We start from the raw sequence: 22,593 nt of genomic DNA on the forward strand, positions 1-22,593 counted from the left end.
TGATCAATTTATTATTCTCTGGGAATAGCACAATTCAATGAACAGCGAAATTCAATTGCTACAAGCCAACATTTAATTAATTTTTAGGTACCAGTGAACGTGGTGGTAATGAGTTTTCTGCCTGCAAAATAAAGTTGAGTTATTGGTAGCATATAATTTCTACAATATGATTCCATTGAATTGAATATTGAGTATCAAGTTTGAAAATCTTTTACTTACCTTGATCCATGCATAGTTATGAAATCATAATTAAATTGGTCAAATCCGTATTAACTGGCTAGATGATCTACCAAACCTGAGTTAATAACCCAATATTTTGACTAGGTTGATTTGTCAAATGCTTCCAAAATGAGACTACAATCTATGACCCAATTGGTGGCCGACACTATGACTCCAACTAGGCCTCAAGAACAATATGAGCCCCATGGGCCATAGGGTTGTGACCCAAATCGATCGGACACTAGTCTTTTTTTGGGCCTAGGCCCCGATAGAATACCAAACACAATAGCATTAACCAAATTAAGTTAAGCTCAGTTTGAATAAAAAACTTAATTAACCTTCTTTTGAAAAAATTAACTTAAACAATAAATGCCTATATTAAAAATAGTTTATAAATAAATTATTTTATATTTAAATTTTTAATTCTAAAAATGATTATTTTATAGAAATATGATAAAAAGTAGTAGTATTATGAGAGAAGTCTTTTTTTTTTAACTTCTCTATAAGTTTTTAAATAATTTTTTAGAAAGTTGCAATTTGATTTTGAAAATTGCACCAGACATTAATACTACTACTTTTTATAAGTCAAAAGCTCAAAAATTACTTTTAAAACTTTCCAAAAAGACCCTTAGTTTAATAGTTAATTTATTAGTCCTTTTAAACAAGTGTCCAGTTATAATCTTAAATTGTATCTTATGTATTCTAGACTCGGGGTTTAATATATCAAAGCCTTTATGAATAATTATGATAAATACAAACTTTTGTTTTTAATGATAAATCAACTAAAATTTGTTAAAGATAATATAGTCACAATCTAATTAATGGACATACTAACAAAACTTTGCAGAGGCACGGATATACTATCTTCAACACACAATCAGATCAGTTTAGTATTTCTATGAAAATTTTAAAGATGAGTTTTACAATAATACATTTAGTTATTATTCATTAGAATTTGATTTGCAACCATCACAATAATACATTTAGTTATTATTGCATGCCTCCGTCTATTAACACTACTAGTACAGCAGAAGCTGTGTTTTTTCCCCCCTCATATTGATTGATGGTTGAACGGAAGAAGCATTAAATGAAAGAAAAACGCACACTCTGATTTCTTAGAGAGTAGAAATTGTGTTCCAATTATGTGGTGGTTCAAGAACAATTACATAAATAACTCCAGCTGTCTCAACTGCTATGATAGATGCTTAGTCAAATGCAATTCATCAAAATTGTACTGTTTCCCATGCTCTCCGCAAGTCTGTCTCTCAACTCTGCCCCTTCACTTCTAGTAGTAGGTTACCCAACTTGGAATATATGTCTAAAACTAAAATAATATGTCTTTAATTTATCTTATTACTTATTACTTATTACTACTACACACACATAATAATACTGTTAAATTTAGGATTTGAAGCACAAATGCTCTGATAATCTTCTTGATATGTTCATGTTTTTTCCACTCTGTCAATGCTCCTTTAATTTATTCAAACGCTCTCTGGAGCTAGTCCTTATTTTACATAACAGGGTTAATATGATTAATCAACTGTACTAATCATGGTCATTACTCATTAGAGTCTTAACTCTTATTTGCCATTCACACTACCTTTCCAATATTAGAAATTGCTGCCACGTCTAACATTGCTTTTTAACTAATTTAGGTGGTTAATTATGTGGTCAACTCATTTGTAGTGTTAAAAGTTTAAATTGCATGATATATATAACAATTTATTTGTTAATGACACACTCTTAAATAAAAATTAGGGTAATTGACTTGATTAAAATAAAAGAAAAAAAAACTTTACTCAAATACACCAATTGAAACTTCCTTACGTCTATGTCCTGATTTGATTTATATATAAATTGTAGTGGATAACCACGGTTTTAATTTATATGTAAACTAATGTAAGTTGGCACAGTTTACATGAATGAGACAATGAACGTAAATTGTGGGAGGCTACCACGGATTACGGTTGAAAAATTGGTGCTAGAAACCGTTGGTGGTCACCATGGTTTATGAAAAAACATTGTGAGTATAAAATCTTGTTGACTACCACGGTTTATGCATAAAGTACTATAAATATATTATCTGCTGTAAGTGATGACGGATCACATTTGAAGGAAAGCAAATTTGTGGAAGGTAAGTGGTTGAGAGTGAATTTGGAGAGACTGTGAGGTTTAGGGGGAGGTTTTGAGGTTTTGGACCAGTTGGGTGGTGAAACTATGGAAGACTTTTTTTATTGTGTTTTCATAAAGTTTGTACAAAATTTACCTATCACATCAACTAAACTTATTTATTCATGTAAAGTTTGTTTATGAACTCAGCAAACTTGTTTACGTTTTAATATGATGTGCAAAGGGATAAATTAATTATATTATATAAGGTATTTTAATAAATATTATATTATTTAAAAATTAATTAAACAATATATAAACTAATATTTAATTTAAAGTGTTATATATCAAAAATATTTTATAGATTATATATATAAATTCATATAATTATTCAACTAAAATGTAATACAAACTGAAATATAATTTATTATTTTAAGAATTTGAATTCATTTATTTTAAAAAAGAGATAGATTTTTTATATTAGAGTCGTATAAAATTATATCTTCATTTATTCTTTTTATGTTTAAATTTACTTTAATTGCCATACTTTATCTTTTCATGTGGTGTTATTTGGTTTGCAAATAATTAAAAAAAATAAAAAAGAACTGGAATGAAAAAAAATATAATATAAATTTATAAATTAATTTTATAATTATGATATATTTAAATGTATCTAGTAAATAGATGTATTAAAATTGAATTTACTTAGATTAGAAAAAAATAATGAGAATAAAAAATATTAAAAATATAATATAAAATTATACATTAACTTTATAATTATGATATATTTGAATGTATCTAGTAAGATAATATGTCAAATTTAATTTTATTTAGAGAAATTTTTTATAATTGGTATACGAAATTAAAAAATAAAGAGTAATAAGAGTTTTATGCAGCATACATAAATAAACTAAATAGTATAATAGTAGGGGTTTTAATAAATATTTATATCTGAAATTTTTATAATTATTATGACATTTTTAATTGTATGTTTATTATATTTGATTAATATTTTATATTTTAATTGAATAAAATAAAAAATTTTAATTTTAATTTTTTTTTTAAAATTTCACTAAAAGATAGTTGATTAATTTTCATCTTTTACTAAATCATTAAAATTATTTTTATGATATCATTAACAGAGAAAAAATAATGTATCCTCATTATAAATAAATAGATGCTGCTCTATTAATTGATTTTTTCTTTAATTTGTTGGCGATTAAATATTAGTAATTGAATTGAAAATAATTGTTTTTCTATTTCCACCCCGACCTTTATAGTTTCCAGTTACACACATGGTATGGACATTTCATTCATTAAACGAATTTGTCTTGTACACCACTACGTAATAACGAGAGTAGAATTAATTGCTATTAAAATGTAATAAACGTTGGAATGATTAAATTTGGGAGAGAGATGACAAAATAATGCATAATAATAATATGATGATGATGATGCAAGTGGTTTCTCATGTATTGTACAGAGAAATGGTGCAGTGCCGGAAATTTAGCGATGAGAAGTGTTGGAGTTCCAGGCTGTAATGGGACCCGAAAATTGACTAAATGAGCCACGTGGTTGTAGGCCCACTGCCACTAGTTAACCCCCTCTTCTTTCCCAGTCTCCCCCCCTGAGACTACAATACCAATAATTCATGCACCAAAGCATGCATGCAATTGCAAGGGCAATCCCCTATGTGCACAAAACTTGCATGCATAGGGGCATAACAACAAACATATTAACTCCTTCTGTTGTATCTATCTATTATAAAAGATAGAAATTTAGGTGTATTTAATTTTACACAAAATTAATAACTAATTAAGCATCGTTACATAAAAATTTAAACAAATTATTTCACTGTTTTCGATTATCAATCTCATGTAAAATTTACTGTTTTTAAATTTTTACTATTACAAAATCTTATTGGCATGTTCTCTTTTTGATTGTGTCATGACTGGGAGGGAAAGAATACCAATTAAAGAGTTCCTCGAGTAAAAACATGAGTAATAAGAAAAAAAAGTGATTATTATTATTTTTTTTTCTCACTATTGTTTTGAATTATATATTTCGAATATATTATGACTTCGAAATAGGGGTGGGAATGGGTAACTCTATTTGCGGATTGAGAATATCCCAACTCTAATCTTATCCGTTTTTAATTCGTGAGTACCCAACCTTACCTGTGGGTTATAAAAAATATACAACATTATTATATAATTTGAAGATAATTTAAAATAGAACTGATTTTTATGTAAAAAAAATATATTAAATTATCAATTAATAATTTTTTTAGTGACTAAGGATCTTTTGCATTTAATGAGAGGTCTTTGATTCAACATTCACTTAAAACATATTTTTATATAAGTATATATAAACATATATAGAGTGCGGGTTGATCGGAAATGGTTGAAACTCAACCTGCACCTTACCCAACCCACACAAGAACCCTACCCATAATATACCCTACCCGCTATAGATCGGATTGACAACCCTACTCGAACAGGTAGGATCGGATTGAATATCCATAAACAGAGTACGTATTGCCACCCCTACTTCAAAATATTATATCTGCAGATACTTTCAATATACTTTTTTTGGGTGACTGGATGAAATATATTTGAGATATACAAGAACAATTCCTAAAGACAAATTACTAGAAAATCAAGATTTCATCGCTATGCCTAAGAAGACTAACAAATTTATTAATAATTGCATAAATTATTAAAAACTTATGTATAAACAGAGAAAATATTTAATTTGGTGTCTAAAATTATACTTAAATTTTAATTTAATCTTTAAAATTTTAATTGACTTAATTTAGATCTTAAATTTTTTAATTAACTCTATAATAAAAATTACTGTGCAAACTAATGTAATTAAAATTTAAAAATTAAATTAAAATTTGAATGTAATTTGAGGATCATACAAAGTATTTTCTCGCATAAATATGAGCCGATTATGCGATGTCATTAATATCAAAGAGTGCCACCCTCCTGTCCTCCAACACCGTTTCTTGATTGTTGGTCAAAACCACCTTATTAACACTCCTTCAACGTTCAAGCCCCTCATTACGTGGCATCTACTCCTCATGTCCACGCCACCCTCCCTCTTTTTTTCTCGCTCATCACGAGATCTAGCATTCTCGCCAAAGCCAACACCACCACACCTTGCGTTTTCAACGGGATACGCTGTGTTGTTTTCAATATCCCGTTATAGGCCCGATTGTTGGATACGTGGCTCAACCCCTGTGGCTCAATACCGTTTCCTGCGGCCCAATCGCACAACCATTTCCATCCCCCCGAATTACTATTCTGCCCTCACATTAACACAAACGCTATGGACTAGAAAAAAGGGCGTTTCAGGCAATGCAATGCATTATTCACAGACAAACTGTGCTTTCAAAAGAGGAAGGGAATGATGGAAACATCTTGCAGTGTTCAACAACTAAACTAAACAAAACTCAATAGATCCACAATCATTCCTAACAACAACATCAACATCCATACAAGTATATACTTAACAGGTTGATTTTTACTTTATGCATTGATAATACACCAAAATTCAAAAATCACAGTAATAATAATAAAAAATAGAGTCACCTTTAGCCGGACCAAGAATCTACCAAATCATGACCCTTGGTCTTATAATGGAGATATAAATAGAGTGTTTTATAGGGAAAAAAAGTAACCTCTCTTCTCTCTGACAAAAGATACTAAAAAAGGTTACACATATATTATAATAATAAATATGATATGATGGGAGGATGTTTCCCGTCGTCTTATTACGGCTGCCGTACATCCGGGGCAGAGGATCGCAGCCGCTTGTTTGGCGGGTCATGTTGGGGTTGGGCTGAAGAAGGGGTGTCGCAGCTGGCACAGGTGGAGACGTCGAGGACGGCGACGGGGCTTTGAGGTGGCGGGTGGCCTCGCGTGGCTTTGGTGGTGGATGCGGGACACGTGTCCAGCACGTAGTCCTCCATTAGTTGGTGACAGCGTCTCACCATTTCCTATCCGAAAAAACCAACAAAGATTCATTGGAATAATAAAAAAGGAAAATAGTGTGACTGTGACGTGCAGCTTTCCATACTTTTGAAATCATCCAACTATTTGAAAAAGCAAAACAAACAAATTTACTACCACAAGTTAAGAAAAATCTTCTACTAACAAAGTCGCAGTACTAAAAAGTAATGATTAATGAACCAACTACTGCATACTAAAGTCAAAATATTATATATCATCATACATGGTTTACTCTGTGGTGGAATACATGAGGGTGGTGGTGGCCAGCTGAGCAGAGGACGGCGGCAGCTGCCACGGCGGATGGCGGAAACTCCAAGAACTTAATCACTAATCACATGGTGACAAAAATCAAGACAACAGTAAACAGGAAAGAGAGAAAGTGATAAAGGTAGATTACGTTACCACGGGTGGAGGCGAGGATGAGGTCGGAGGCAGCGGAGAGTAACTGTAACCGGTTGAAAGAAGAAGAAGAGGAAGAAGAAGAAGGGAGGTTGGTGAGGTAATAATGAAGGTAATGGAAGGGGGTAACGGAACGGAGTGTCCAGTTGAGATTAGACAAGAGGCAAAGCTCCATTCTGCGAAGGGTTTTGGGGTGAAACAGCAAGGTTGGCTGGAAAAGCTGGAGGTCAAGCAAGAGAGGCACTTGTGGCTCCTCCATTTTGGCCGCCACAGACAAACACGCCACGGATAGTAGCTGAAATGCCCACCTGGATCGTACCGGAAGAGAGACGAGGGAGAGGAAACGATCCATGTAGTTGATGGAAAGGAAGGCCGTTACTGGATGGAACTCATAGAATGCCTGCACCTGCATTGCATTGCCAAAACCATGTCACATAACAACCAAACCACGTTGCTTCTTGCATCTTACCAAGGCTTACCTTTAACATCCAGTTGATGGCGTCCAACCGTGCGCTCACGTCCACCGAACCATCGCCGCACCGCCGGAGGTAATCCGCCGACGCCATGTGCCCCGCCTCTGCGGCGATGAGTTCGCTGATGTCGGAATCATCGTCGTAGGGCTGCCAGAGTGTTGCCAGTGAGGGCGGAGAAGGGTGGTCGGAGATTGCTTCGCTGGCGTCTTCGACGCACAGCATGCTAGCGGAGGTAGTGGAGTGGTCTGGAGACGAAGAAGACATTGCGGCGGTGGTGGGTGGCGGGTGAGGGTTTAGTAGTAGTAATGGGAGTGCGGTGATGGGTCATTGCATTTGGGGGGTTGGTCTTTATGAATTTGTTTTTGACATATTAAGTGCTCTTCCCTCTCTCTCTTTTTTGTCTGTTTGCTGGGTTTAATTTATTTTCCTTGTTTTGTGAATTTTGAGTGTGAAACAGTCTCCAATCCTAATGTGTTTTCCGTTTTGGAAAATGGTGAATGGAGGAGTTATCAAAGCACAGAGACAAGTCATAGGACAGAAGAGAGAGAGTGTGTGGAAGGCAGTGGTAATGAGTAAAGAGGTGATTGGTGTATTAATGCCTTAATATCACGCATTTCTCTCTTCCTACTCTCTTCTTTCTCGCACCATAGCCTCGCTATTTCTCCACCATTGCACTTATTTTCTTTCTTCACTAGTTATACCAACTTATTTTCGTAGCTTCATCATAATTAAGTTAAATAATATCAAATTTTTATTAGGTAATTTGATGTAAGTCATCACATTTTTCTTTAATGTTTTTATTATGCAACAATTTCTTGTAGTGAAATCCACTCAATTATTAGGTTCATATCTACGATTACCATGTCCTCTTTTTTTTTTTTTTTTCTCTCTTTTGGGCTGGAAACACCAATTTCTTTTGTTTGTTTTCACCTTGTGTTGACAGCATAGTAGCGTGATTCCCGCATGACATGGGGTCCGTTTAGTTCTAAGCAATACCCAAATAAGCCTGTTTCCGAGGGCCATCTTATTTCTAAGTCCAAGTCCTGAACAAATTTCTCTCTTATTTTTTAAAAATATTATATAATGATATATATTTGAATGAATTCCTTATCAGCACTTTTACTCAGATCACATGAAACAGAAATGTAGCACACCATCAAACTATAAGTAGTTAGATTCATCTCCATAATAGAAACATGATTACTTAGTAATAAAAGCTAACCTTAATGCTAGCCAATAATACGCTATAATCTGCCATTTTGTTTTATACATACTTGAAATTTAAAATGCTGGTGTGTTCAGTATTCAGAATGAAGGGAAAAATCTATTAAGGTTCATAGGCAGGGAATAGAACTCTTCGGTTCTAATATCCTGATCGAAGTTCCTGAACCTTCCCCACCAGTGTCTCCCACTGTCACGCCTCGTTGCGCTGTGGCCGCGACTCATGGTAAAATCCAACAAGTAAGCTACTATAATTGCCACAGTTGCTGGGGATGAGAAAATCACTTGCACTATACTGTTGAACTGCAGTAGTATGTCAAACATTGAAAATTCAGTTACAGTTATATAATTTTCAAACATAGGCAGTGTTTAAGGTGATGTAGATGAATACATACAGCAATGGAGCGAGTATGAACAGGGCCATGACCAGATATTAACAGATATTCATTGAAGTATTGAGGAACGGAAAGGCCCATGAAGAGAGAAAAGCCAATGATGAACATTGTTCTGAAGCTGTTTAGATTACAGAATTGAAGAAAACAAAGGCCTGCTGATGCTGCTCAGTGCAGAAACAAATTAGTACAGCAAGATCAGCAAGTATTGCAACTGAAGTCACAGATGAAAGTGAAAAAAACACATACCTACATAGGCAAAGAGAATGCAGTACACAGCTGCTACAATTGGCAATGGGATCGAAGCAAGAACAGCTCCGAATTTTCCTACACACCATGACTCTATGAGCTAAGAGACTAAAACAACAAATTGGTTGTCACTTTGACACAAGAGTAATGCATGTAACACCTAATATAGAGAAGAAAAACATGAATCCTGCTGATATTTGAACGACCCTTCGGCTTCCAACTCGTGTTAAACCCAATAGTCCTACATTTTCACTTAATACCAAAGAGTAACATTAATATAGATCCTTAGCCTATACACAAATGATTTTTAAGGTAACAGTTTTTACACTGATGCAGTGGATCCAGTTGCCGTGCCGAAAAAGGCATCCACAAGATTACTAATGCCCTGAAATCATTGAAACTGGATCATGTAAGTTTAATTTTGTGGAGCTACATGCTCATACAAAGATTGGATTCTTAAAGAATCAGACTGTACCAGCCAACCAATACCACGGCTAAGGACAGATGGTGGAACAGGAGTTGCACTTCCAAATCTTGAGGCTGCAATGAATGTCCCAGTTGACTGCTCCATAGAAAGAAAACAATTAAACTTAAATTTAAATCAATGTAGGAAAAGGATTACTGATCACAACTATCACCATAGTTTGCGTGGAAAGAAAAAGAAAATGTTAAATCAAACCTCTATAATTGCAACTAGAGAAGCAGCAACCATTGCAAAAGCATCACCAACATTGAAAGAAGGGGCTCCCCATTGAAATGGATATGGGACTCTTAACCTGCATAAATGAGCAAAATCTAAAAAAGAGAATTCTTTAGATGATGCTTTGCAATCTTAAGTATCATCTGTTTATGCCACAAAGCATCACACACAGCTATGAAATCACTACATGATTCTCTTTAAAACAAGCAAACTGTTTAATTAGGACTAACCAAGGAGCAGCACTAATTAACCCGGATCGATCAGTACGGCAACTCAATTGAGTAATTGGTGATCTTCCTTTATATGCACCAGCTGCAGTCAAAATCTCAGAAAATGCCCATGCAATTCCAATAGAGTATATTACTGAGTATCTATCAACTACTCTTGATTTCATTATCTGGGGAATGTACTGCAAAGGCATAGCTCTAACATAAATAGTAGAATAGTTCCATTTAAAATGTATAACTGTTCTGATATGTTAAGCTGAGTTATACAGACACCTCTTAAGAAAGTAACATACCTGGGACAATATCACCAGAATAAGCAATGCAGGGAGCCCAATTTCAACACAGTTTGCCAACTTCATAATCCAAAGAAAACCAATTATTTCACTTGTTAGAAGAAGAAACTCAGCAGCAATGTGCAAGAAAAAAGAAGAATGTAGATACTTTTGGGAAGCCAAGCGCAAAGAATCCAAGGCCAGTAAGAGTGACAAGGGGAACCGCACTGAGGGGACTAAGGAACCTGGAATATCAGCAACAACAATGAATATAAACCGATTTCTGAAGAGAAGCAAGATGTACTTTGTTTTTGTTATACCTTGCAAATATTCTCCAGAATCCCAAGAAGCCGATTATGATTTGGAATACGGAGGCAACAATGAGTGCACCTTGTATGGCTCTCACGGATTGTTTAAATCTCTGAAAATTGAATCAAGAATGAACTCAAAAACTGAAACAGTAGAGAGGTAGTAAGCAAGCAAGAATAACCTGGTGAGGGTCTATGAAAACACTCATCCTTGAGGAGAAAGCAACAGAAATAGCGGGAATGATGAAGGCATAGGAAGCCCCCACAACCACTGGAAGCCTTGTTCCAAACCATGTCTGCAAGAGAGTGTTAATGGCAGCAACAAACAGCAGAGTCTGTATCATTTCAGCCTTCTCCACCTGCAAGAAGAGCAAATTGAAGAAATTAACGTAGGATCAGAGAGAAGGAATGAGAGGTGAGGTTTTATGTTGTGTTCTGACATTGCCACCACCCATCAAAGGGACAAGTAAGGTAGAAAGAAAGACGATGGTGCCAAGCATAACGAGGTAGTTCTGAAACCCAAGTAGTATCCCTTCAGCTGTTGAAAAAAAAAAAGCACAAAATAAGAATGGGTAATGAAGCATTAACAGTAGAAAGTAGAAAGAAGGAGAAAGAGATATAGGATGATACGCCATGAGGGGGAGCTGGTAATGCAGTAATCAACACCGGGAAGTTGATCCTTCACAGGATGAGGTTGAAAGTCATCATTAGCCTTTCCACCACCTCCTGCTGCCATTATTTTCGATCAGCTTCCTCCTTAGTATGTAAGTGTGTATGTGTCTTATATTAATTGTGTTAGGCAGTGACGTTGTGACTACTCGATTAAGAGTAATAATAATAGTTAAGAGGTGGTGAACTAATTTGGTTTAATTTTGTTGTGGTAGCTTGCTTAATTACTTACTCTGTTTTTGGGTATTAGAGGTCAAATGTTGGGATACCAAACATGGAATAATAATTGATATTGATATCATCGTTTATCACTTGCTTTGCATGCTACTATCACTGTTTTTAGTTTCTTCTTTACACACGTTTCTCATTTCCTCAAATGCCACAAGGTAAAAGAAAAAGAAAATTTTCATTATGTTACGCTATTCATTTACTGCAAATACAAAAATTCATATTTTGTTAAATTATTCTTATTGTTATTCTTATAATATGTCTTTAGGTAATAAAACCTTTTTACTTAATCAAACCCACTTACTTTTCTTTTGCTATTAAATTAAATTAAATTGAGTCTTTAAATATATATCTAACCAATTTAATTTAATTTAACTTTTGATTTGTTATACTATAAGAGTCATAATTTGCTTTTGTTTGCATGCATTCTGAATTTGTAATCGACGAAATTAATTAATATTATTATATTATTGCTGACTTAATAATCGAACAATTATAACATCGGGGTCATTTATCAACATAATGTTTATATAAAATATTTGTGTCTCTCAACAAAAGAGAATATGCATCAAGTTTTATAAATTACATTTCATATTTTATATTTTTATGCTGTTTTTCATTTTTTCTATATGTTTTGTCAAACAAATTGATGGTGGTTGGATTCTAATGGTTTGGGAGCAAAATTTATTCCTCTTTTGCAAAATGCATCAAAATATCTTCAATTAGACGGTATCGAGATAAAAGATAAATTAAAATTTGTAAAATAATAAAAGAACTGAAAAATTAAAGTTTTCGAAAAGAAATAATGCTAAAATCGGAAAAGTTGCGTTAAACTTTAAATAAAACAGTAAGATGCCTTCGACTGGATCAAAGTGTTTTGACATGAAACTTAAAAGTACTGTAATGTAAATTAGACATGAAAATTAAGGAATGCTTGAAAGATAAATTAACTTGAAAAATAAATTTGCTTGAAAGATAAAATTTACTAGAATTTTAAATGAAAAATAAAGACAAATGGAAGGAACCCTACAGATAATTAACTCGAAGCAAATTCTCGCTAGGATGTGAGAGTGCGTAAGTGATTTTTGAAACGAAGTTCCAACCTTTATTTCCTAAAATTTTCTAGTATTTATAGTCTACTTTTGTAACTGATAATTAATTATAAGATGCAGCCTTGTGTACGCACTTCTTGATAATCATTCTCTCCCTTTGGCTGATAAACGTTTATTCATAAATTTCTCACGTAGTAAAAGCCTTCAACTTCTCTACTTATGTAACTGCTCGATCTGCTATTCGAATAACTTATTCGATTACTTATTTCGAATATTTATCTGACTAGACCTGTCCGATGTGTTTTGAAATTGAATCCCTGTTGAGTACCTCCAACCAATGCTTACAAGTGCATTTTTTCGAACCAACTTACCTTAGTCAAAAATATTTTTCGACTAACACTATAATCATAGATTTATATGTAAACTATAAAAAATATATTCGAATTATTTTTTTAATAAAAATATTTCTAAATTTTTTATTAACAAAAATATTTTTAAATTATTTAAAAACATGACAAAATAAACACCCGTAAAATTAACAAAAAATAGTAATGCAACAAATGAAATTTTATATGTGACAATATGTCTCTAATCACAAATTAAGTGTTGGAATATTTTTTACAAATATCTTTTATACTCTTATTTATTCTCATTTGACTTTAACCATAAATATTAAAGAGTTTCTAATGAAAAACTTTTTAATTAAATTATAGTTAAAAGTTACCATTTCATACCTCTTACCATAATTAGACGCAGTCGATACAGAGTGCACGGTAATAGAATTATTAAACAACTATAAATAAATAACATTTTTGCAAAAAGTGTAAATTATTTGCTAATATGAAAGAAAAAAGGATCAGCTAAAAGAGTAGTATAATTCAGACTAGCTAGGCTACCTTTATTCTTATTATTAGCCACAGAAACAGAATATAGTACTAGTGATTTCAGAATGCTCATCATTGATGCAGTGCAGATACACATAGAGATGCAGTAGCCTGCTAATGTTGCTGTCTCCATAATCTCAATTCTCAAATGTAGAGCCATATCTTTATCCCAACTCCAATCTTCTGGTCTCTTTCTTTGACTTTATGCGTCATAAGAGTACAATTACATATACGTTGCTTCCTGGAAGAGAGAATAAACATCCAGAGCTTTTGACCAACTTCCATCTTCATTGTAATTTCACATATTTCAAACAATAAGAAAAATTGATATTGAATAAATTTAGAAAGAATAAAATATTCTTTTTTAGTTATGTTATGCTGTACCATAAATATGTGTTAATACTTAATATAACTATATAAGTACTAGTAACATGTTTATGCCTTTATGGTAATAGAATTAATGGAAGAAATAATTTTAATTTTTTTCTCATCTAAATTAATAAAATTGGTATATGTGTTATAGTAGTTTAATTGAAAAGACATAAAAGAAAATATCTAATTGAAACAGCAAATGTGAAACCATTACTTTTACTTTTATTTCTTCATTCTAGAAAAACCAAAGATTGACATCATATATATATACGCCTCAATTATAAAATAAAGATAAACAAAATGGACAAGAATAAGTCAACATTTTATTTAATTGTAAAATATGGAAATAGATACGAATTTTTTTTAATTACAAAATAATTGTCCATGCATCAAAAGCAGGCAGCTTCTTCCAAAGTTGATCATTCCACCCAACCTAGTTCTAACTTCTTTTCTTTGATTTTTTTTGTGACTAATTTTCTTTGTTTGAATGAGCTCTGATCTATATAGACTTATCGGTTGATCCATCGTTTTTTTTTATCTATTAAATGTGTATAGTAGCAAGATAATAAATAATTAATTCTTTTAATAAATATATAGTCTTTGGTTCAAGTTTTAAAATAACAAAAAGAATTATATACATTAGTGTTATGTCTATTTATTCACTTTTGTATATACATAAATATGATAATAAAAATAAATTTAAAATTAATCAAGATGGTAATTAATAAAATATTTTATTTTATAAATTATATATAATAAAAAATATTTTAGAAAAAAAAGTTTGAACTAATTTAAAAAAATATATTATATATATGGATATATTTACTTAATTTTTTAATTGCATATATTTGTTAAGTTATTTTGGACTATATAGTCATTAAATTTTATGATAATTATAATATAATTTAAGGATTAATTATCAAAAATACACTCAAATAATTTTGTTACTGACAAAAATATACCTAAATTTTTCTAATGAAAAAATGTCCTTAGACAAAAATATCCAACATTAAATATGTATTTTTCAAAAAATATTTTAGAGATTGAATTTTGATATAATTTTTTAAGCATAATTAAAAAATGACATATTTTAATTCTCTTAAACTTTGGTAATTATTCGCTAACTATATATTTTTTATGATTTATTAAAAGTATTATTGGTTATTGACAAAAAAATCATAAAAAATATATATACTTAGCAAAAAAAAACACCAAATTCTAAAAATAAAAATATATCATTTTTCTAATCGTGTTTGCAAAAAATCGCATCAAAATTTAATTTCTAAAATATTTTTGGGAATACATATTTAATGTTAAACATTTTTATTGCGTTTTTAAATGATTTGAGGACATTTTTATCGATAACAAAATTTGAGTATATTTTTGTCAATTACAAAAATATTGAAATGTATTTTTAATGGTTTATCCATAATTTAATTATATTATTTATAAAATTTAATTATAAATTTAAATTTGTTTAATTTGAGTTTAATTTTGATATACATTACTACAAAATATTTTATACGATAATTCAATTAAATTCATGTGTTTAGATAGTTATTTAGCTAATAAATTTAAAATTCTGTTATATATTTTTGCCACGTGATAACATATGGATTGATTGTGTATAACAAAATTAAATTCTAATTATAAATGTGAATTTATTTAATTTATATTTTTAATTTGTAAATTTTTCCCTCTTTTTTTTTTTTTGGTGACTAAATTTTTCCCTCTATCTTCTTGTATTATAGTACCTTTAGAGTTTATATACTATTATAAATATAAATCATGTGGGAACAAAAATGAGAATAATTGTGATAGGTTAAAAAAATGAAATGAAATAAAAAAAAAATAAAGAAAAAACCAAAGCACCAGGCTGTCCTCAGTTACAACCTATAATACCAAGGAAGAGAAAGAAAAAGCCATCAATAAATATCATAATCCTTATATCTTTTTCCACAAAATCACACCAAGCATAACAAATCACTCAAATTCTCCGCATCGATAATGAGTTACTACAACCAGCAGCAACCACCCGTCGGCGTTCCTCCGCCGCAAGGTTATCCGCCGGAGTCATACGGAAAGGACGCTTATCCGCCTCCGGGATATCCGCCGCAAGGTTACCCTCCGCCGCCGGCCTACCCGGCGCAGGGATATCCTCCTCCGCAATATGCTCCTCAGTACGCTCAACCTCCGCCTCCTCAACAGAATTCAAGTGGCCCTGGCTGCATGGAAGGCTGGTTCGTCTCTCTCTCTCTCTCTCTCTCTCTCTCTCTCTCTCTCTGTATAGATGATGATGATAATGAAATTTGATTGGTTGAATCGGATGCGGTGACTCAGATCGGGTACGATCTGCGAGTTTTAGTCGAGTCTGAGTTGACTCGCTGGCGGCGTGGACGGCGCACCGTTAGCTTACGGCGCAGACGACTTTGACGCGTTAGAACTTAGAAGTTAGATTGAGATGTTTGGTATCATTGACGCTTCCTTTTGGTCTCCGTCACGTTAACCAATGTGGATGTCGTTTTTTTCGGGTGTGTGGCCCCCTTTCGGGGGGTTACACAATAACTTAAACCACCTCACCCACTCTTGGTATAGGGTCTTTTTCGTCCTTTTATTTTAAGAAACAAAAATCCTATCTATATTTATATTTAAAATAATAATAATAATAATTAAAAAAAAAACATTGGCGTATAAACTTGCGTATTCTCCTTTATGCATGTTCCGTGAATGAACACGAGAGAAGAGACTCGTTAGGTTCCTTAACAAAGAAGGAGTCAACAATCAATTAATATGTCATTTAGAGAAATTTATTTATTATTTTTGTTAAGCAAAAACTTGTTGACTCTATGAAATTTCATTATTATTATTATTATTATTATTATTATTGTGTGTTGTAAGCAAGCGATTTTAATGTGAATTATTTATTGGAACGTGTTGAATCGTTGTTGCAGTTTGGCTGCTCTATGCTGCTGCTGCCTGCTGGAGGCCTGCTTCTGAGATGACATTCATTTGCACAAAATGGAATTCACAAATTGTATCTTGAGTCTTCATATTTAATTCTGTGACTATATATGTTCCTAGATTTTTATCTTCTTTTTCTGCTTGATTGTTTTGTTGTTATGAACCATTTTAATTTGAGCCGTATGATAAACTATTGCAGCATGCCAAATATCAAACTGCCTCATTAACAGAATTTTTTATTTACTCTATTATTATATATTAGTTTGGAGTTGATACGATACCCTCTCGAACCTGAAGGGGATAAACTTATTTATTTCTTATTTCTTTCTCACCGAATTGAATATTCGGAGAGGTAATTTTATCTTAAGTTACGCAGTAATGATTTCATTTTCTTGATGGAGAAGACACCAAAGATCCAAGCGTAAATAATGTGCAATTTACACGAATACCCTTTTGTTTGGTACTGCGGGTTGGAAATTTTGATTTTTCACTTTTCATTTTTGCGACGCAAGGACGAGTATAATTGCCTAATTGGGTTTTGTCAAATGGCAAATATTCCAATAAAAATGTAAAAAATATTTTTTTTTGGTAATTTTATTTAAAAAGTGTAACTTATTTGTTTGATCACATTTTAAATAAATGTAACACTTTTATAATATATAAAATTTAAATTTTATAATTTATCATCTAATAATCAAAATAAAATATACTTATTTATTTGACCACACTTTAAATAAAAATAACACTTTTATAATATATAAAATTCAAATCTTATAATTTATCATTTAATAATCAAAATAAAATATCTTTACAAAAGAATAATGATAAAATCTTTATTATAGTTGCCAACTTGTCATTTTCCAGTTACCGTCTTTGTGCGATTGTTTAGCTTTCTCAGTATACAAACTTCTTCATATGCCTCATGACCAAAAAAATTAAAACTTCTTTATATGCCTTGATATTTAATCTTGATCATGATTTTAAGCTTTTGGGAACTTTTCTACTTATATAATTTAACTAATTTTTATGGTTGAATCAGAATCTCTTAATTTTATTTTTCGAGTTATTTCATTAATTAGATTTATAAAATTTGGTGATTTTTTAAAAATCGTTTTTCAGATTAAGCTAAATCGATGTAACTATATATATTTAACATTAATGATTAACCCTTTTATCCTTTTCGTAACTGACATCCCTTGTCTTTGCTAATAGTACATTGTATTTTGATTTTTGACTTTTGGGAATACGTTATTGATTTATTTCTATGTAGTATTTTGTTTGGGTCTGAGACTGTTTTTTAACCTGCCTTATATATCTAAAATTTTCTTGTAACATTGCTTACATTTTCACTATTTTGTTTGTGTTTTAGCCTCCGGATTCAAAGTGTAAACAAAAATAAAATAAAATAAAAATAATAATTATCACAAGGAGTAATGACATTTGCATACTCTAGTACTCATTTTGAGGGGAAAAATGCTGAAAGCATCACAGTCACAGCAATTAAGATGCTTGTATAGCAAATCCACACAAAGCACTACATGTATTTTTTTTCAAGCGATACAAAATTAATAATTGTAAGAAATAAATTAAATTAGAGCAGCATGCATATCCATCATACAAAACAGTGGCAAGATTATATTCCTGCAAAATTAAATAGCAATGGTGTTGACGTCATTCTCGAGCTGGCTGTAATTCCCTTTCTCTTTGAAGAGTTGAATGTGATGGTGTTTGCAATAGAGCTTCCCCTCATGTGTAACAAAGTTTGATGAGCTTATAGTGCAACCTCCATATGTACATTTGAAGCAGCCCCTATGGTAAGGAGTCCCATTAATTGTAACCTTTAACACAATAGCCACAAAAGAATATTATTAGTATCAAATCAATACTTAATTAATAGTTTATAAAGAGTATTTAGTATTTACCCTCTCAGTGGGATACACTGTCTTTTTGCAACAAACACATTTGTCTGTGGTGCCCACGAACACGTTTGAGATATGTTTAGGACTTCTCTATAAGATGAAAATGGAAAGTTAATTTGGCATGACAAATGATGCAAGAAAATGGGTGGATTCAAATGTATTATTTAATAATCACCTCAATTTCAGAGGGCTGTCTTTCTTTCTGGACTTTGGGAATTCCTGTTATAATAAGGGAAGGCAAATTAAAAGAAATAATAATTAATTAATTAATTTAATTTCCACATGTTAATTATGTTTACCTTCGAAGCTTTTGTCTAAGCTACCAGTTCTCTTGAAGAGTTGATCATAGTGTGGTCTGCAGTACAGCACCCCCTCAAAAGAGCAGTAGTTGCTCAGCTGAAAACATTGTTAAATCGTCACACCAAATAAACCCACCTTTTTTTAATAGTTTATTATTAACAACAAAATTTGTCATTTTTAGAAACCTTAAATTCAACCAGTGCATTTAAGAAATTGGAAAAACATTTTCTCCTATACAAATTATATATTTTGATGATAATAACTTGTATGTATCATAGAAACTGATTCTAAACCGAAGTCGTCTACATGAATTCAAAGACATGATAAAGTTCTAATGCATATATGCATAATGATCATAAAAATGATAAAAGTTTATATCTATGTATGTATGTATGTAAAGTATGTTATAGACCTTAAGGGTGCTACGGCAATGGTGGCAACGGAAGCAGGCCTTATGAAAGATACGGCCATCGGCGGTAAGCTTATCAACAAGGTAGACCGTCTTGTCACATGCCATGCACTTTTGCTGGGTTCCTCCGAAGGTGGCCATGATTAAGAAAGAAGATTGAAGAGAGGGAGGTAGGGAGAGGGATGGGAGTCTATAACAGAAAGGATTCAATTTCCTTTTGCAATGAGATGCTTCTCTTATTTTCCCTCTGCCCCTCTCTCTCCTTCTTTCTTCCTCTTGTAAGACAACACAAATTAGAGGAGGAGATGGAAAACACACACAAAACAAAGAAAGAAAAGATTGTGGACATCAGTGAATTGCGGATCAATTAACCTCAAAACAGATCAGACAATAATATTCATGCACTAATATAGATGATGTGTTGGTCGGCTATCAAATAATCATGCACTTCGTCTCGATTTCTATGAGTAATATTTTTTCTATAGCATCTTTAAATAGAATTCGAATTTTGACATGTATATTTGTGTATTGATTAATTTCTTATAATTCATAATGCCTTTTAAATATCATAAAATGACGTGCTAAAAGTGTAAGATACGTAATTAACTAATTATAATTAATCACATTGAATTTAATTATTAAACAAATCTACAACCATCAGGGCATTTGGTCTAGTGGTATGATTCTCGCTTTGGGTGCGAGAGGTCCCGAGTTCGATTCTCGGAATGCCCCACTTTATTATTTTTACATTGAAAAACAAGTGTAAAACAATTATTTATTTAAATCCATCACACTTGTAGCATGAGTAATAATCTCAAATTATAATGCATAGATGAAAATCTTAATAATGTACATATAAAAAGACATGGAATCTGATTTGGTGTAAGCCAGTCAAAACAGGAAAAAACAATAGTATTAGTATCATACTTCAACCAGCTTGATTGCAGTCTGTATTAACAGCACACATGGATTCATATGCCAGAACTTGAGCTTCAATTCTTTGATTTTGAATGTTTTATAAGCCAATCAATAACTGTGTCAATGTTTGTGGAGTTTTTACATGAGATCATGTAGCAAGAAACTTCTCTTTCATTGATGGATTTTAGTTCCCTGCACACATCAAACAAATTTTATTGACTAGAAGTAATAAAAGTACAACCTCAATTATTAACTATGAATTAAGGTAAAAAAACATAAGATGTTAATAAATTAGTAAACTATGAATTATCTGATTTACAATTTTCCTGTAATGGAAATGTTTAAGCGAACTTTCTGATTGATTCAGCACCATGTTATACATCTCAACAAGAGACTTACATTTGCTCCATCAGCTCTTGCTCAGACAAAGCCCCTGGTTTGTCGATCTTGTTACCAAGAACCAACAGGGGAATACCATTTAAAGAATGCTTGCTCAACAAGTCATGAAGCTCATTTCTAGAGGTAGGTATGTTGTCATGATCAGCTGCATCAACAACATAACTGCAGGTTGCAACAGAGACAGAGTTGATGATAATCATGCTTAGCATACTAGTGTACATAGATAATCTACAAGGATTTCTAAAAAGAGAGATCATGTAGATGAAAATTTGTTATGTCTTCCATTGGGATTACAAAGTCTTCATTATACTTTGTTCATTATAGTGCCACTAAAGTTCAAAGTTGATGCTCCTTCTTTCAATTGTAGACATATTATCCTAATAGTTTTCACCTAATAGGTTAGATTGGAAATAATATTACACAATGCCTCAGCAGAAGATATAGAGAATCAATGTCCAAAATAAATCTGCAGAGTTAATTAGAAAGTTAAAATTGAATGATCACAGAAATTTTAACATAGGAAATTCAAAACAGATTGCAAATTAAACCAAGTAGTTTTATACTCTTTATGCAATACACATTTTTCATGACACTAATTTGATTTCTTTCAAATTTGAAGTTTCAATTCCTTTGTCCTTAGAACTTAAAACTACATCAGAAGCTATTATTCAACCAAAGAAGATCAAAGAAGAGCCTTGACATTCAACTAGTTTCTATAAAGGCAAAAGCTGGCAATCAATAGAAGCCCACCACAGAAAATTCTAACATAAAAGTGTTGGTGGAAACTCAGGTGAAGTCGAATTCACGTGAAGTTGATACCTGAACCGTCAGATAATTTGACTGATTTGACTAAATTTTCATCCAACGATTCTCAGGTATCAACTTTACGTGAAGCCGACTTCACCTAAGTTTTCACCAATTGTGTTTTGAGGGCATACACAATAGCTGAAACGGCGCGGCAGTATCTCTCCCACATACTGCGAAACCTTGGTTGGCCTCCAAGGTCCCATAATTTGATTGTCACATTCCCTTTGGTGACCTTTTTCATGTTAAATCCTACCTGCATGCATATAGGCCACAAACTTCATCAATAAACAAGAAGCTTGTATAAATAGAGCAAAACAAATGCATTGCAGCATGACATCATAAAGAAAAATGATAATGTTACCGTCGGGATCATGTCTTCGCTAAATCCACCAGTCTAGAGCAGAATTAAACAGAAACTCAGCATCAGCATCAGCATGGCAGGTAAAAGAAATCATAAAATAGACATGTTGAAGGTTTAGTTACATATAACATACCGCAATAACATTTACAAGGGAAGTTTTGCCAGCATTCTGAAGGCCAATCAGAGATAGCTCCATCTCTTGCTTGAAAAAGAAACTAGCACAAGGGAATAATAACAAAGATTATTATGGAAAACCAGTAAACCACTATAATGAATTAAGAAAAGGGTAGCAAGTTATGATAGGAACATAATTCAGTGCGATGAAAATTGATCAAAGGTATGGACTTTTTTAACCCCAGTTGAGAGTGTACAGCATGATTCATCAATGATCCATGATCAATTAAGTTTCTCAACACAACACAACACATTCAATTGTAGCAGCATATGAATTGGGAAAGAGAAAAAGTAATGAAAGAGTGTTGTGTTGAGCTGACCTGCGTAACCAGTTGACAAAAGCATCCCAGAACCAAAGCCCCATAACTCTGCACCGTGTTCTGTTCTGTACTTTCAGTTCCGATTGTTGTGTACTTCTAAAACAACACGATCCTCGCTTCACACTTCACACACTTTTTCTCTTCCCTCCTTATCTCATTCCAAATTCATATATTTAAAAATTAAAAATAAATACAGAGAGTATAACAAAGGCTCTGCCACACTTATAAATAT

The 22,593-nt window shown here is 32.2% G+C and overlaps 5 protein-coding genes and 1 non-coding gene across 6 annotated transcripts; 2 read left to right on the forward strand and 4 right to left on the reverse strand.

Moving 5' to 3' along the window:
- Nucleotides 1-5,836: 5,836 nt before the first annotated feature.
- Nucleotides 5,837-7,929, reverse strand: LOC130951414 (cyclin-D4-1-like). The gene is made up of 4 exons (XM_057880059.1): nucleotides 7,226-7,929; nucleotides 6,750-7,152; nucleotides 6,571-6,674; nucleotides 5,837-6,334 (listed from the first exon to the last, which is right to left on the reverse strand). The coding sequence occupies exons 1-4, from the start codon at nucleotides 7,481-7,483 to the stop codon at nucleotides 6,110-6,112; spliced, it is 990 nt and encodes a 329-aa protein (XP_057736042.1). The 5' UTR covers nucleotides 7,484-7,929; the 3' UTR covers nucleotides 5,837-6,109.
- A 409-nt stretch (nucleotides 7,930-8,338) lies between these two features.
- On the reverse strand, nucleotides 8,339-11,366 carry LOC130950815 (nucleobase-ascorbate transporter 4). Its single transcript, XM_057879403.1, has 14 exons — nucleotides 11,219-11,366; nucleotides 11,029-11,126; nucleotides 10,771-10,947; nucleotides 10,601-10,701; nucleotides 10,450-10,525; nucleotides 10,302-10,361; nucleotides 10,012-10,190; nucleotides 9,761-9,857; nucleotides 9,557-9,643; nucleotides 9,408-9,466; nucleotides 9,242-9,333; nucleotides 9,082-9,159; nucleotides 8,836-8,996; nucleotides 8,339-8,743 (listed from the first exon to the last, which is right to left on the reverse strand). Exons 1-14 carry the CDS (start codon nucleotides 11,322-11,324, stop codon nucleotides 8,525-8,527), a joined length of 1,590 nt encoding a protein of 529 aa, XP_057735386.1. The 5' UTR covers nucleotides 11,325-11,366; the 3' UTR covers nucleotides 8,339-8,524.
- A 4,308-nt stretch (nucleotides 11,367-15,674) lies between these two features.
- LOC130948404 (cysteine-rich and transmembrane domain-containing protein WIH2-like) lies at nucleotides 15,675-17,010 on the forward strand. The gene is made up of 2 exons (XM_057877123.1): nucleotides 15,675-16,033; nucleotides 16,745-17,010. Exons 1-2 carry the CDS (start codon nucleotides 15,801-15,803, stop codon nucleotides 16,788-16,790), a joined length of 279 nt encoding a protein of 92 aa, XP_057733106.1. The 5' UTR covers nucleotides 15,675-15,800; the 3' UTR covers nucleotides 16,791-17,010.
- Nucleotides 17,011-18,204: 1,194 nt separating this feature from the next.
- Nucleotides 18,205-19,617, reverse strand: LOC130948403 (LIM domain-containing protein WLIM1-like). The gene is made up of 5 exons (XM_057877122.1): nucleotides 19,386-19,617; nucleotides 18,973-19,069; nucleotides 18,849-18,892; nucleotides 18,677-18,763; nucleotides 18,205-18,592 (listed from the first exon to the last, which is right to left on the reverse strand). The coding sequence occupies exons 1-5, from the start codon at nucleotides 19,521-19,523 to the stop codon at nucleotides 18,404-18,406; spliced, it is 555 nt and encodes a 184-aa protein (XP_057733105.1). The 5' UTR covers nucleotides 19,524-19,617; the 3' UTR covers nucleotides 18,205-18,403.
- A 425-nt stretch (nucleotides 19,618-20,042) lies between these two features.
- On the forward strand, nucleotides 20,043-20,114 carry TRNAP-UGG (transfer RNA proline (anticodon UGG)). Its single transcript has one exon. It is a non-coding gene; the product is annotated as a tRNA-Pro (tRNA).
- Nucleotides 20,115-20,257: 143 nt separating this feature from the next.
- Nucleotides 20,258-22,593, reverse strand: LOC130948402 (ADP-ribosylation factor-like protein 8b). The gene is made up of 6 exons (XM_057877121.1): nucleotides 22,362-22,593; nucleotides 22,001-22,082; nucleotides 21,868-21,900; nucleotides 21,638-21,759; nucleotides 20,700-20,861; nucleotides 20,258-20,492 (listed from the first exon to the last, which is right to left on the reverse strand). The coding sequence occupies exons 1-6, from the start codon at nucleotides 22,403-22,405 to the stop codon at nucleotides 20,375-20,377; spliced, it is 561 nt and encodes a 186-aa protein (XP_057733104.1). The 5' UTR covers nucleotides 22,406-22,593; the 3' UTR covers nucleotides 20,258-20,374.

This window comes from Arachis stenosperma, chromosome 9, assembly GCF_014773155.1.
Source record: "Arachis stenosperma cultivar V10309 chromosome 9, arast.V10309.gnm1.PFL2, whole genome shotgun sequence".
In the NCBI taxonomy this organism is placed as follows: domain Eukaryota; kingdom Viridiplantae; phylum Streptophyta; class Magnoliopsida; order Fabales; family Fabaceae; genus Arachis; species Arachis stenosperma.

Coding starts and splice junctions, on each gene's coding strand:
- LOC130948404 (XM_057877123.1), top strand. CDS start 15,801: ATGAGTTACTACAACCAGCAGCAACCACCCGTCGGCGTTCCTCCGCCG. Junction 16,034..16,744: donor CCTGGCTGCATGGAAGGCTG/GTTCGTCTCTCT, acceptor TCGTTGTTGCAG/TTTGGCTGCTCTATGCTGCT.
- LOC130948402 (XM_057877121.1), bottom strand. CDS start 22,405: ATGGGGCTTTGGTTCTGGGATGCTTTTGTCAACTGGTTACGCAG. Junction 22,083..22,361: donor TTTGTCAACTGGTTACGCAG/GTCAGCTCAACA, acceptor CCCTTGTGCTAG/TTTCTTTTTCAAGCAAGAGA. Junction 20,862..21,637: donor CGCGCCGTTTCAGCTATTGT/GTATGCCCTCAA, acceptor TGCAACCTGCAG/TTATGTTGTTGATGCAGCTG.
- LOC130951414 (XM_057880059.1), bottom strand. CDS start 7,483: ATGTCTTCTTCGTCTCCAGACCACTCCACTACCTCCGCTAGCATGCTG. Junction 6,675..6,749: donor CATCCTCGCCTCCACCCGTG/GTAACGTAATCT, acceptor CCATGTGATTAG/TGATTAAGTTCTTGGAGTTT. Junction 6,335..6,570: donor TCCACCACAGAGTAAACCAT/GTATGATGATAT, acceptor TTTTTCGGATAG/GAAATGGTGAGACGCTGTCA.
- LOC130950815 (XM_057879403.1), bottom strand. CDS start 11,324: ATGGCAGCAGGAGGTGGTGGAAAGGCTAATGATGACTTTCAACCTCAT. Junction 9,160..9,241: donor GTTTTTCTTCTCTATATTAG/GTGTTACATGCA, acceptor CATGGTGTGTAG/GAAAATTCGGAGCTGTTCTT. Junction 8,997..9,081: donor CATTCTCTTTGCCTATGTAG/GTATGTGTTTTT, acceptor TGCACTGAGCAG/CATCAGCAGGCCTTTGTTTT.
- LOC130948403 (XM_057877122.1), bottom strand. CDS start 19,523: ATGGCCACCTTCGGAGGAACCCAGCAAAAGTGCATGGCATGTGACAAG. Junction 19,070..19,385: donor ATTGCCGTAGCACCCTTAAG/GTCTATAACATA, acceptor CAATGTTTTCAG/CTGAGCAACTACTGCTCTTT. Junction 18,764..18,848: donor GACAGCCCTCTGAAATTGAG/GTGATTATTAAA, acceptor TTCATCTTATAG/AGAAGTCCTAAACATATCTC.